General features: G+C 34.3%; 2 protein-coding genes across 2 annotated transcripts in view; one reads left to right on the top strand and one right to left on the bottom strand.

The window, feature by feature from the left end:
• Positions 1 to 14845, top strand: part of LOC116340806 (roundabout homolog 2-like) — a 50902-nt gene that overhangs the window by 21773 nt on the left and 14284 nt on the right. Inside the window, exons 2-5 of the mRNA XM_031767490.1 lie at positions 8540 to 8602; positions 8668 to 8798; positions 10407 to 10460; positions 10539 to 10587. Of these exons, the coding sequence (XP_031623350.1) occupies positions 8540 to 8602; positions 8668 to 8798; positions 10407 to 10460; positions 10539 to 10587 (297 nt within the window). The remainder of the gene's footprint in view (positions 1 to 8539; positions 8603 to 8667; positions 8799 to 10406; positions 10461 to 10538; positions 10588 to 14845) is intronic.
• On the bottom strand, positions 1585 to 2602 carry LOC116340807. The gene is made up of 2 exons (XM_031767491.1): positions 2512 to 2602; positions 1585 to 2450 (listed from the first exon to the last, which is right to left on the bottom strand). Exons 1-2 carry the CDS (start codon positions 2560 to 2562, stop codon positions 1587 to 1589), a joined length of 915 nt encoding a protein of 304 aa, XP_031623351.1. The 5' UTR covers positions 2563 to 2602; the 3' UTR covers positions 1585 to 1586.

Genomic DNA, 14845 nt, shown 5'->3' with positions numbered 1-14845 from the left:
TTTGATGTGGTGATTTCATAATTCTGGCCGATATATCGTAGTTTTCTATCTCCATATTTATTGTTTCACCTATGTTGATTGACTCGATTTTTTCACGCAAATATTTACGCGCATTGGTTCCATTAATGTTCATACTATCTGGTACTTTGTTCGTTATCTCGTCAATTTTCGCTTCATCTAGAAATGTTTTCAGTGGTTCGTCGGCTTGTTTTTTAATTTCATCGATATTATCCGTAATTTTGAGTAAGAAATTCAACCGATCAGGTTCAATTTTGAGACCCTTTTTCGCCAATTTAGCATAAAAACACTTTACAACTAAAGCGAACGTCAGGCCATCTTTCAAGTCTTCTTCGGCAAAAAACGTGTCCTAAATAAATAAAATATACAAGTAAAATATTTAGACTTTTCAAAATATTCTTTTCGTGAAATGTCTTACCGAACGACCACAGCAGACCAAAGGTATCAGCAAAAATATGATCAAAAAGAAAAACGGCTTCATTTTAATTTGAATAGAAACTGTCTACAACTATTCTAGGGAATGTTCTCTAATCTATTGATTGCCACGGGTCCTTTTATATACAGAGGGTTTCTTCATGAACAAATTAATGTGCACACGTGAAAAAAATACATTCCGAATCTATAATTATATTGATTTTATAATAAAATTAACATTGTTATGTCGACTATTTTTCACCAGCCCGACTATTTTGGATTTTATTTTTTGCAAATCGTGTCTTTGGCGTTTTTGCAAAAGTTGTGCTTATCGTGATTTAAAAAATTTAGATTGTGGACATGAAGAAGTGTTTCTCATACCGGCTTTATATCGGAAGCTCAGAATACAAGCACTAATTGTTCTTCGAAATGTTTAAAATAACAAGTCTATAGCTACAATTTGAAAAAAGTTTGATTTTTACAATGGGCTTTATTAAATGCGGAATCAATGCTTATATTTCAGCAATACTTTTCGAAATTGTCGGGCTGGCGATAAATGTCCTCTTGCGTCATATTAAAATTCATCGCATTTTATGTGACACGCCCAGCAGATGTTTTGAATCAAATAATAAATTGTTCACAGTATAATAAAATCGGCATAAAATATTTATCATGCCAAGATAATGTTGTGTTGATTTTTGTCGACGAATCTTGAGCCACGTTGGAGGTTTGAAATTCTAAAGAAAATTTTGAGCTGAAATATCAGCTGTTAGAATTTAAGATATGAAGGCATTATGAAAGAATCATTTTTTTGAAATAAATAACATTTTAAAAAGGAATTGGAGTCTGAAAAACATTTTTTGTTTGAAGTTGTTTTCATCTTATTCATCAATGTGTTCCGCGTGCGGTATGCGGCGAACGCATCGAATCAGCAATGCTGTACACACGCTGCGGTATTCAAACAGCAAAAAACCATCACTGGTTTCAACATATTGCTTACGTCAATCAGTTAGTTTGGAACAAACTATCTAAAAAATAGAAATCATGATGATTAAGTTGCATTTATTTTGAAATAAATCTTCATACAATCGTATTTACTATATATAAATTAAAATACTTGGGATATGGCTTAAAAATTCAAAAAATACATAATTTTAAGGAGATCTTTTATTTATATAATTAGTTCCACAAATACATTTTAAGGCATCTTCCCGAATTTCTTTTGAAAGATGTCTATAAAAAACTTTCAATAATTGCTTTCGTGGCGCTGTTGGCGCTTTTCGGATCCCCACTATTACATCAGCCCATTTTACTCGTTCTATGTTATACTGTTGTAAAAGATCTGAGACTTTTTTAAGAAGTGCTATTAATTGTAATTGTTGTGTAGTTATTCTAAGTATTAAAGGTTTCACTTTGTCAAATATTTTAGTGGCTTGTGCTGGTTTTGAATTTAAAAGTTCTTCAAACAATGATTTCACTGCATTCAAATCTGTTTGAATGGTTTTTCTTAAATCTTCGGCTGATTTCATATCAGCATCGAATTTAAACTGGAATGCTTTGTAACCTGATTCCATGGAAGCTGCTGCATTTTCAACACGTTCGACAAGATCTGATTTAATAGGATCTTTATTCCATTGTTCATAGGATTCTTCAAAAAATTTGTCGTATTCAGTTTGAATTTTGAATTCAATTCCACCACAAATATTAAGATTTGAAAATGACATCTTTGATGTCTGCGTTTGATTAATTGACATGATTTCTTGATACAAAAATTTTTGAGCATCGATTCCGTTGATTTTTTTATTCTTTGGCACCTTTTTCAGTACTTCCTCCATTTTTTGGAATGTAATAAATCCATCTGGATTGTGTAGCTTAGCTTTATCGCTACAAATGTCACCGATATTGGAGATCTTGGCTATAAAATCCAAATTAACTTTTAATTTGATCTTCTTTTCCGCAACTTTAGTGTAAAATTTATTGAGCAAGTCAGAGAACGTCAATTCTTCACTAACGGTCACCTGAATAAAGGAAAAATCAACATTTTAAATTTTAACTATATTTTTTTTTTGAAATTATTACCTGAGCGAATAGCGAGACTGACAAAATTGTGAGAAATAAAAATTGCTTCATTGTTTTCAGCTGAATGTGATACGACGTAAACTAAACTCAATGTATCAAAACAAGGCTAAATAAATACAACTTTTGCACTCACATTGACGTAAATTAGCGAAATATGCAGAAACATTATTGAAATTTCGAATTCAAATTGACGTCATACAATTGATATTTAGAATTCAAATACCTGTTATGATTAACACGATTACGCACTGTAAGCTTTATGACGAATATAATAATTAGATGAAAAATTATACAAAAATTCACATATTAATTATTTAATTTAACAATTGATATATTTTTTTCTATATTTTTTTGTAAATAAATGTCTAACAAAAACTTTTGTTTTTTTTTCAGGTGGGTAAATACAACTCAAAAGTCCAACAAATTGGTAAATTATTTCCAGATGTATGTTTATGCTGGTAAGATACTATATTGCGTTTTAATAAAGCTGCGAAATTCCCAGACAGTTATATTTACTTTCGTATTTCATAAATTTTAATGAATAATTGTATTCAGGTAAACTATAAAAATATTTGTTCCAGTTCAATGGTAAACAATGATCAAAACAATGTCTGAATTGTCCATGGATAGGAATTCCATTGACGTACTGTTTACGAAATAATTTCAAAATATTTATCTCATATAAAAACTATGACGTTAATCAACACTATTGCGCTTCCAAATTGAATGTTCCGAATTTCAAATTCATTGTAGTCGAAAAGCCACAACAAATTGGAGAAAATTATCAGCGCATTATTCAAAGTCAGCGAATCACTCGATCAGCCGATGATTTATCTTTAGCAAAATTCATGATTCAGTTATTATTAATTCAAAGAATATCGCCATTGTATAGCGCTGAAATTAGCCCTTGACAGATGACTGACAGTTTTGAACACATTCCAACTGCTATAGACTATCAGAGGTTAATTTGCAGCATTGTAAATTGAAATTTTTGCGAATTATCTATCCCAATGAATCGCAAATGTATCTTCGAAAATGCAGCAAAATTAATCTCTATTTGAAAAGCTTGAACAGAGTGCCCGTCAATCCAATTTTCTGTGAATAAATGAATGGACATGCCAATATGTCGAATCTCGCTTGAAATGAACTTTTTGTCATTTACTTTAAACAGTGAGCCTTTGCCTGTGTCAGTGATTCTCTAAACGAATGACAAATGCTTTCCTATGAAATAGGTCAATTCGAACCCTTTTGCGTTAGCATTTCGTGATATCGAATGCTTTTCTCTTATCTTTATTGGTTACTTAGTGTCAAATAAAAGTCGTCCATTCACGGAGTAGAACTTTATTTTCGTTTTCGCTTTTTTTTTTTTCCTGCAATGGATTACGGTTATTAAGGTTCCAATGTGAGAAATCGAAATGTTATGCGTTTCCTAACCTTTCACATTGTAATTCGATTAAGCGAAACTTTTCAATGGTATCATTTCTGTGCCATTCAATACGTTAATAGTGTCATGCGGATTGTTTGCCTGATTATTTCGTTTCAAACTCGCAATCTCAACCTCTTTCTCTTGGCGATGACAAAATCAATTCTGGCTATATTCCGAAAGTGATTTGTTGTGATTGCGTTTGGTGACCTCAATTTTTGTGTTGGTAATTTTCTTCAAGCGAATCAACTTTCCAATTTTGGTCATTTGACTTAGATAAATTGATATGACCACGCTGACACATATTGATTAACTTAATGACATTGCTCGAAACCAAAATGGATTACAAAGTAAGTGAAAAATAACTTCCTTTTAAACCATTTTAGTCGGTTTGAATGACGTCAAAATATATTGTCCCGTCAATGATCTAGGTAATTCAATTATCCGGAAAAATATACGAAACTGTCGAGTTAATTCGCAGCTATATAGATGTATCTCTAAGCGAAAATGGAAATCACAATATAACTTTGGCTTTTTATTTGACGGTTTTGCGAACACTAAATGCTGTTCATGCTGTGATACATATCCTGTGTCAAAATGTCTCCACAAAATTCAATTGCAAAACCTTAACTTTTACTTAATGAATTCAATATACTTCGAAGCGAAGCAGAGAGAATTGTGCGCACGATAAATTGGCATACTTTGGCAATATGCTGTAAATTGAATGGCGGTAAAACCATAAATAAGTAATCATGAAACGCAAATAATCGCTTAGAGAAAAGCGAAAACCAACAAACTAACTAAAATAATTTGCAATCCTTTTTATTGACAACCAACCGAATGACGGTCTAAACATTTCTTCGCTTGATTTTATATTCTGATTCGCTGGCTTTCGTGCTTACGATTTTACGTCGATACAAAGCAATTGATGGTTACACAACGAAATAAAAAAAGAAGAAAAAAAAATAACAACGATGCAGCATAAAATTGTGGTTATTTGCACGATATCCATACTGATACGTCTGATTACAGCGTAAGCGGCAATTTTATGCTCGCAACTCGATACCAGGGCGTGTGAGTCTGTGTAAATAAATGACGAACATTTTTTTTCTCCAGATTTTAAGCAATTCGAGAATCATTGCCTTTTAGATTATTGTGCCTTGCATGAAACCTAAACGTTTCCGCTTCATGGAAACCAATTCGAGCTTGTAAAATATCACTCGCTTATTTATGTGTACGCTTTATCGAAATCGGTTCGGTCAACGAAATTAAGCCCGAGTTTACTTTTCGCAAACTCGAAATTAATTTAATTCCATGAATTGAAGAGAGAGAAACACACAAACCGAAAAACCGTTGCATTTAATCCATGTTCATTGGTCTCTATCCCTTTCTCTCGGTTCCGATTTCCCACTCTTTCAATTTGTTACTTTTCCAACCAACATTTATACAGCATTTATATGAACATATAAAGTTTGGCCATGCTGTCGTTTTTCCTTTCAGCTTAATTAGTATGTTTTATTTTTTAAAAAAATAATCAAATTGCAAACTACATTTTTCCGACTTGACTAGCCAGCTGGCCACCGACCGACAGAGAGAGAGCTAGGGAGAGAATATGAGAAAAAAGCAGGCGATCATAGTGAGATAGAGCGAAAAGAATGCGAATTTCATTAGTTGTTCTGTTTTTGCCATTATATTTTGTACCTTAATCACGCATTCAATTCTCGTAATTGCAGCATTTTTTACATCCATCGAACGTGTTGTTGTTTTTTTTTTCAAAGCGATACGATTGTACTTAAGCTTGCTTCGTTTTTTCTTTATTTGAGTGCATGTTGCAATGAAAATTAAGTTGTTTTTCTTTCTCATCGTCAGACTTTATATTTGACGTTGATGTTAAATTAATATGGATAATCATATTATAATCATGAATGAAAAAAAATGGAGACAGTGTACAAACAAATGACTCCTGCTTTAAACACAGAGAGAAAATTCTTTCTATAAATTATGATTTCACATCATTTCTAATGTAGTCTATCCATTATTTATTTACGAAAGTCATACACGGTGACGGCGTCTCCGTTGCTCCGATTGAATTTATCAAAGTGCCAAATGGAAAAATTAACGGCAACCGTTCGAAAATGAACGGTTGTATTTTCACCTCAAAATAGATTTCGTAGTAAGTTTCCTGGGGCATTGAACGAATTTTGCTTTATAATCAAAATTAAGCGTTAAAATGTGCATAGTCATTGAGTGGCACATAAAATGTGTTCGAAGCTATATATGAATTAAGTCATTAAGTAGATGTACAAAGGAAAAGCGTAGGCACATCGGAAATCAATAGCATAAAACACATTTTCTCACACCCCACATTTTACATTTAAAATGATGGGGAGAGCGCTGTTATTTTAGTTTTACGAAATGAATGGAGAAAGTGGAAAAAAACGTTTTCAATTAAAAGCGGATATGTATTTGCAGCTTTTACTTTACAAATGGCTCTATTTCAAGTTGAAAATGGTTTAAAATACAATGGAAAATTAGATCCAACTATATATTTTGTGAAATTATAAATTCAGTCAATTTTCGACGAGGCGAGCGAGTTTATGTGTGTAGAAAATTTTCCAAATGATGGCACATTTTGAGATTCTCTTGCGAGTACACAGTCCTGTATAAAATAACATACACTTTGAATACAATGAGAACGACAAACATGGGCAGCAGCAGCGGCGGCAGCAGTAGCACACGCAATAAAAATAAAAATGAATGTGTGTAATGTCTGTGTAAACAACCGACATGATCATGCCAACGCCAGCTTATTCCCATCTGATTCATTGTTTTCGCTTCGACCAATTCGGCTTTTTTGGACAGCACTTGCACAATTCCAAAAATTATATGGAAAATTATTTTAAAACGCATTTGCTACTTCCTTTCGCTCTCGCCATTGTTCTCTCTCTCTCTCTCTCTCTCTCCCCCTCTCTTTCACTTTCTCCATCTGCACATCTTCTTGTGTAAATGCGCTTTATTATTGGCATTCCCAAATTCAAACAATGAACAATGTTCAGCTATCAGGGAATATATGCATGTGTGTTGGGCAATGGTTCTTATTTTATGGTAACATATCAACCCGACGATGGTATAATTTCACATTTACGGTTGAGAACAGGATAGAATGAGAGCATATTCAGAGATACTGTGAAACAAAACAGAGATGTAATTAGCAGTACGAGACACAAAAGATAACAATAAAAAGAATAAGGAAAACATGGCCAGACAAATTTATACATTTTCAAAAAGAACAGTCCTTTTTCGGGTAGCTTCAAATCTATCCTTTTATTTCCTTTTCATGCTTTCAGTTGGTTTCCTTGTTTCTCTTTCATTCGTTCGCTTTCGATATCCAAATGAGTGTTGGAACTGTGCAAATCATGATGTTGTTAACGAAACAACATAAAACAATGAACATGAGCACCATTCTTGCACACAATGAACATGACACAAGAGAAGAAAAAAAATGCTCAAGCATTCTCCAAAGCGAAATTTATTGTATGGTGTTTTTTCGCCCATTTTCTCTCGTAAGTTTGGTTTGGTTTATTCCCCGACGAATGGTAAAGCGGTTTTTCCATGCAACATTTGTTACACGGAATGGCCAATTTTAAGTACGTTGTAATTTTAATATTTCTTGCTCATTTTTTCTGTGCCACCCATTCCACTTCATTCTTCTCTCTCTCTCTCTCTCGGTGCTCTGTTCGCTTGTACGACCTCATGTTAACATAGTTGCATCAATGTTTTGTGATTATTAAGTCGGGTATATGTATACATGTGCATCGAAAGTGAACACAATTCCAAACGTTTATAATAGACCAATCCAAAATGATGAGCGTTATGGTTTTTTATGATTTGACCAAATGGATTTCATCAACACAACGGACAGCTGTCCAAATGGCCAAATAAAAACTGTAAACGCACGTATCACATATTCATGTTGGATTTTTCGCTTCACCAATTCGACACAGAATGGCTAAAGTTGATTTCCACCGGCATTTTCACATTTGGTTATTTTTTTTATTACTGCCGGAATGTTACATGTACCCTTTTTCATGTGATTAACTGAAAAGGCCATGGGTATTTTGTATTTACAATGTATTCAGACGGCCACCGCTTTTACAATGTGCGTAATTACTTTCGTGTTTTCGAAAGATTTGTATAAAACAATCTACGACTTTTAAATTGAAGTGGAAAAATTTAGCTCGATACAAAGAGATAGCATAAAAAAAAATATTTGCGTGAGTTGATTGTGGAAAAAAGAGGGTGCCATAAATTCCGTGAAATGCATGTTGCAAATCGAAGTCGACCGTCAATCTACATAAAATGTTATGTGTACTCAGTACTACCGAGTACTGCCACAACCAATGCAAACAAACATGCGGTGAAAAGTGTTCCTTTGTTGTTTTTAACTTTATTTAATTATTCATGTTTGTGTTTATTTGTTCGGACTTTTGATGCATCGCTCGACATTTCATTCGAGACCATGTTTGATGTTTTCTTATAATCAAAACAAATTTAAATTTGCGCAATTTTTATTCATCTCAATTTATTTCTGTGTGTATTTTTCAGGTTTACAAATACCAAGAATAACAGAGCACCCAATTGATACGACTGTACCACGACATGATCCAGGTTCGTTTTCATTAATACATGTTTTTTTTTCGCAGAAATATATTAACTGTTTTGAACATTTTTAGTTACATTGAATTGCAAAGCGGAAGGTGCTCCGATACCAATCATTCGATGGTTTAAGGACGGCAATCCGGTTAATATAGCACCCGGTTCACATCGTGTTCTACTCCCATCCGGCGCGCTATTTTTCCTAAAGGTAAATTTTTTTTACACATAAAAACAATATTAGTGAAATTGGAATTTGTTTAGGATTTTCCATCCAGATATTGAAATGGATATCCGGTTGTTAAGCATATTTCGTTTGTTCGTATGCTTATTTGTTCGTTCATTTCATTGGTGAACCCGGAATTTACTTTTATTCCAATTGAATTCAATGCGCAACGTCCAATGCTATTTCATTAGCAACGAATCCAACGAAAGGAAAATAAGCGAGAATGTAAAAATTCAAACGAAGAAATATTTAATTGAACCTTTCGAGCTTTAGAAAAACAAATGAGTCACAAAATAATTAGTTTTATTCAAGAAAATCATAAAAAAGTAAATTTATGATCAATCTTGTTTGCAAACTTAGCGTGACAGCTGGTCAAATACCATAAAATCATTATGATTTACAATTAAACCCATCGTCTGCCGTTATAATGTTGCTGTGTTTTTTTTGGAAAGAAAAATATGTATTTCCATGCAAAAGTCTGAATTGAAAATGCATTGAATGTTTCATTAACTTTTTTTTTACAACGTTGCGAGAAAAAAAAAAACTTTTCTATATGATGCACCGACATAAAAGTCATTGAGAAAAAGTAACATTTTTGATATCCTTCGGTGCTTAAATGAATGGCCACGTGCAATAAAATAAATTATGTCGTTCGTATTCAGCCGATGTTGCTGTCGTCATCATGTTGAATGCGATGCGATGATCGTTAAAATGTTGATGCAATATGCGACAGTAGCCATTTCTGCATGTCACCGGTGTAAATAAATGTCCAGAAGAAAAAAAAAACTAAAAAACCTCATGATAGAAGCACATTTGCATTCGGACGAAATAGCTAAAAGGGAGCACAGCAAAAAAAAACAGCCATCAACAACGATTGGCTGCTACCGGTTGGCAGGTCGAAAAGCAGCGAGAGCAATTAAAAAATACATAAATATACCTTTTAAATCTGTACACGTTTTGTATGTGTTACTTAATGCACACATTATCCAATATCAATCCTCATTTTACTGTCGCTCGTATAACGATATTGCTTCCCTCTAGATCGCGTTAGGCCAGCCAGTGCACCCGCACACACATTGTGCGCTTCAATTTTTGCACTATGACACAAAACACACCGACTACATATTAATGGACGATGCAAGTGAATTTTACCACGAACACTGGTATATGTATATGTCTCTTTTGCTAAATAGAAAATACATTTACGCTAAATAAACTACATGGTAAAATTTAAAGCGAATATTCAGCCGTAGTCTTTGTCGTCGTCGTCGTCAGTTGATTGTTGATACGTTCGGTACATTAAGCTATCCTTTTTAACAACCTCTCTCATACCAAATCAGTTTGTCGTATTTTGATTGCAATGTGTTGCCTCAAACACGGCAACGGTTAAGCAAGCAATGACTGAATGGATGAATGAAACGAGAGAGATAGAAAAAAAAGTGCTGGGTATAATTTTGTTTCGTTGTCATTATATGGCACAAGCGTGTATATTTCGAGTGTTAGTGTATTTAACGCGAACAAGCGCGATGCTATTCCGGGTTTGTTTTTTTTTTCTTCACGTTCTCAATCGTTTTCTATGTTTTCGTTCTGCAGGTGGTACATTCGCGTCGGGACAGTGATGCTGGGATATACCATTGTATTGCTGAGGTAAGTACATTCTGTTTCAGAATTTAACCATGACATACCCTTATTTCACCAATTCTTTTCATCATCATCGTTTTTCAGAACGACTGGGGAATTGCACGAAGCAGAAATGCTACACTACAAGTAGCAGGTAAGTTGACTCTTCATTTCTCTCACTTTCGGCATAACTTTTGTTTTTGTACCGCACACACAGTTTTTTTTTCCTGTCTCACTTTCCATACCGTTTAATAACTTTTTTTAGCCAAAACACATGACATATCCTACAGACAAACACACTTACACAAACACAGAATTGAGAGTTACATTAGCCAAGATGACTGTGTATATTAAACGAATATTTCTCCATTTTTTGTTTGGAGTTAATATAGGGTCGCTTTTATGCACTCATGAACAGCATTAATTTTTAATCTTGAATTCACATTTTGGAAGCTTTAAGATGCGTTTTTACGGCCGCATTTTTAGCTCTATTTCTCTTTTTTTCTCTCTCTCTCTCTCTGCCTCTTTCTCTCTCGTTGTCGTTGTGAATTGGGTTGATGATGTTACAACTAAATTTTGAAGAATGATTAAGAGTCGCATAAATAACAGATAAATCGTTAGTGTTCCATCCATAAATAAGTGAGTTTCCGTAATGGCAACAACGTCGCATGGGTGTGTGTATGTTATTTGAGAAAGGTAACTAGATTAACTGTACGATACACATTGAATATGAACGTGAAGTGAAGAGGCATGCAAGCATCAATGTGCATGGTATTTTCGCACATCTCGACAAAAATATACTCTCACCTCACAATTGTGTGTTTATCGAAAGAGCCTCGGCTATATCTACCGTTCAATTTAGACCGAGTTGATTGTATAATGTTACTCGCTTTTGTTACACATGACGAAATATGTGTGCATAAAGTTTGTTGCACATATACACATACCACGATTCCTTGGCGGCGAAACACGCACACAAACACGAGAAATGAAACGATTAAAAGCATTTGCGAGTATGTGTGCCGTTTCAAGCGTATATTTTATACAGATAACGATTAAGGATTTTCCGTTTTGCCATCTCGTCATGTATATTTACTTTCTAACTCGATGCGATCTCAACGAGATATGCGCTGCGAACAGTTTTATCATCGTAATAATGAAATACTTAATGCAACTAGCGTTCATTTACCATGAAACACGCTAAACACACAAGCCCACACATATCTGAGCGCATTCTTCTGTATTTACAGATAGATCGTCGTCGTCGTTTTCGAAATGAATGAAATTCATGTAGTCAATTGAGTCACATTCATTGTTTCGCTAAGGTTTCGCGTCGCAAAATAGTTTCAAGTATATAGATGTAATTGTAACAAGCCAGAAGGATAGATAGACATCCACGTATGAATGGATCTCTGTGTATTGACAACGATGTTTTATGCGAACACCTTTAATAATTGTTGAGGAAATAGGTTTTTAGCATATTTTCCATCCAAAGTCGAATCGTTTACACGCGAAATAGATAAGCCCAACTTTGTATCGAGTCTCCTTCCCCGATGATGTCACCAGAAAGCAAGAGAGTGATACACAAAATGAGATAGATGTAAAGTGAGGAAGATGGAGAGAAAGAAAAACCATTTAACGAATGTAAAATTCAAAATCCAAGCATTTGCGTGAGCGCTCGCGCGCCTTTATTGCATTAATTAATTTTGATGCATTCGAGCGGATAAACGATGCAAACGTCGTAAGATGCTATATGCGATACAACATTCCATATTCTCTCTCTTCATTTCTGGGTGTATCTCATACACACTCACTGTCTACTTTATCGTCTCAAACTTTGCATACGCGCTTTTGCTACATTCGGTTACATCATTTTAATTACGCACAGTTTATATGCAAACGGCAAATGTTTATGTTACAACTGAATCGCATGGCAAAAAGGGAAACCATTTTCAGTTTGGAGTTGTTCATTCCGACGAAGACGCAAAATTCGAAAAGAGTGGGTGAGAGAGCGAGACAAAGCCGAAAGAGTTTTCACTCAAACAATGAAAGTTTCCGAAATGGTTCGTTGTGTTTGGGTTTTTTTGAGGGGATGGTGGAATCGTTTTATTGTCATTAGTATAGCAAATGGAAAATATGTGCCGGCGAGCATCTATTTTATAACATTTAAATGGTTGTTTTTTGTGTCGACGCTTAGGGATGACGATGGTACAATCTAAATATTCCGCACACAAACCGTTCAAATATTAAATGTTTTAAAGACAATATTTTAATCGGAATAATTTTTGTTCGTTGATTTCCTTCATTTGCTCAAAGTCATTTGCAACAGACGTTTTATGGTCGGAACGTGAAATGGTGTTTTTCTTGTCTTTGTTATTTTTTATTTGTTTTTATTTTCGCCCCCCTTTCATTCCAATAACTTGGTACCCGCATTTTTGACGGGAGACCGAAGCTAGAGAAATAAAAATTTTATATTTGCAACGAGTCGACGTATTAAATGCACATTTTATTTTAGCACCTGAACACCCTGAATCGAATATAAATACTGCATTCGCAGACAATACCTCACCCACTCGTCCACCGCACATTGTTGCAACGGTCGAAAAATGTGAATGTGAAACCACTGCAAACAAAATAAAAAAAAAAATTGTTTTGAACAAAAAAAGAAATAAAAAGAATAGAATGGCTTTAGATTCAAATTAAACTAGCCATTGATATATTGTCAAAATACGTGAGAATGCGGCTGCCTTTGTATAAGGCAACCACAATGCCACTGTCTCTCATTCAATGTATTCTTCCCTCGCATGGCATCCACGAGCGATGCAGAAAAAAAATCAACAATTTTATGGGCATCACATACAAAAATTGCAAATCCTGCTCACAAATACGCCATAAACCATGACGATGTCATATATACATGCATATATATATTTTGCTCTGTGCTCAATCGGTACTCACGCGTTTTCCATCGATTTCAGTTGGGATTTTTATTAAAGTAAATAAATGTGTATTCGAAATCGACAATATTCGGATTGCGAATGTCGATTGGATTTGTTATTGCTGTGGTTACTGTTGCTGCTTTACTGTTCCGGTACTACTTTTGCCGTCAATGCCGTTGCTGTTCACTCAACCGTTTCAAATCGAATCGACTCCTCGCTTCGATTTTTACTTTTTTTTTGTATATATTCACCAATATATCGACTACATTATTTTATTTCTTTTGTTTTTTTTTTTTGGTGTGTGGGTGCAGATTTTGCCTCAATTGATTCCACTTTCGCTTTGTACAGTCTGTTGAACGCACGCCTAAAAACGGAACAAGTGAAAGGGAAAAGTAAAACGGATAGAGTTCTCGGGCTTTTCATACTTATTCCCGATAAATATCGATGAGCTCAACACAAATAAATATGTATAAAATGTGAATTGTGCTCATTCCACTGCCACTAAGGTATGTTCAGTGTTCACCACATGTGCAATGTAAATATACATCTATACATACACATAATACAAACGATGCCAATAAAATAAAATATGCGTTTATGAATGGATTTGAACATCTGAAATTGCAGATCGAATCCAAAAAAACCGTACTTATGCAAAACAGACTGAACGAAGTGAAACCTCAAGAAATCGACATTACACACCGACGGTGTACAATATTCGGAATCAAGATGTAAATACAAAAAAGGAACCGGAAGGTAGATAAATGCGATTGACTACAAACTTACAACTATATACCGTTTCAGCTGTTTTAAAAACCAAACAGAAGTAATCCCGAGATCGATGTCGTCAATCGACCAAGAATTTCGCATTCATCCAAGAGAAATCGAAAGAATTTTCTTTATTGTTGTGGTAGAAAACTTATGTTACTAAATAAAGAAACACACCAATGACATTTTTCAATTGTAAAATGAAATTTCAGTTTTTCCGTGTGAAGTTTACGATTTAGTGATTTTTATTGATATTCGCTGAGTTATTTGGTGAACTGTTGCGATTTTCCTCTGCAAAAAGTGGTGAATTTTTCAGCTACATGGGAATATAACTCGGCTTATGAGCTTGTGTAAAATGTGTCAATGACGGAAGAATTGTAAAGCAATCCATTTCCAGTCGACAGGTTTCGACTGTCTGATGTAAATCAACATCATCCTATCATGCAAGAGTATGCATATATTCAAAATACATTCCGAGTGTTTAACCATCATCACGATAGCATTTTTATACATTTTTATTATCGAAATGGTGAGCTTATTATATCCATTACATTGCAGTGAATGGCATTTGGGAAAGCATAAAACATAGCCGTTGGGCCATTGCGAAGATCGATAGTTTTTGTAAATGTGCACATAATTCCAGTGATTTCTATTTTTTTCTTCTCATTTTCGTATTCAATATTGGACTGTTTTGGAGCATTTACA

This window comes from Contarinia nasturtii, unplaced genomic scaffold (assembly GCF_009176525.2).
Source record: "Contarinia nasturtii isolate CC-2019 unplaced genomic scaffold, AAFC_CNas_1.1 Cnas_scaffold_695, whole genome shotgun sequence".
Taxonomy (NCBI): Eukaryota; Metazoa; Arthropoda; class Insecta; order Diptera; family Cecidomyiidae; genus Contarinia; species Contarinia nasturtii.
The sequence above is the reverse complement of the archived record's forward strand: the minus strand, read 5'-3'. Positions and strand labels throughout refer to the sequence as shown.

Excerpts from the sequence above, each read along its gene's own strand:
- LOC116340807 (XM_031767491.1), bottom strand. The coding sequence starts at position 2,562 with ATGAAGCAATTTTTATTTCTCACAATTTTGTCAGTCTCGCTATTCGCT. Across the intron at positions 2,451-2,511 it reads CAGTCTCGCTATTCGCTCAG|GTGACCGTTAGTGAAGAATT; the intron begins GTAATAATTTCA and ends TCCTTTATTCAG.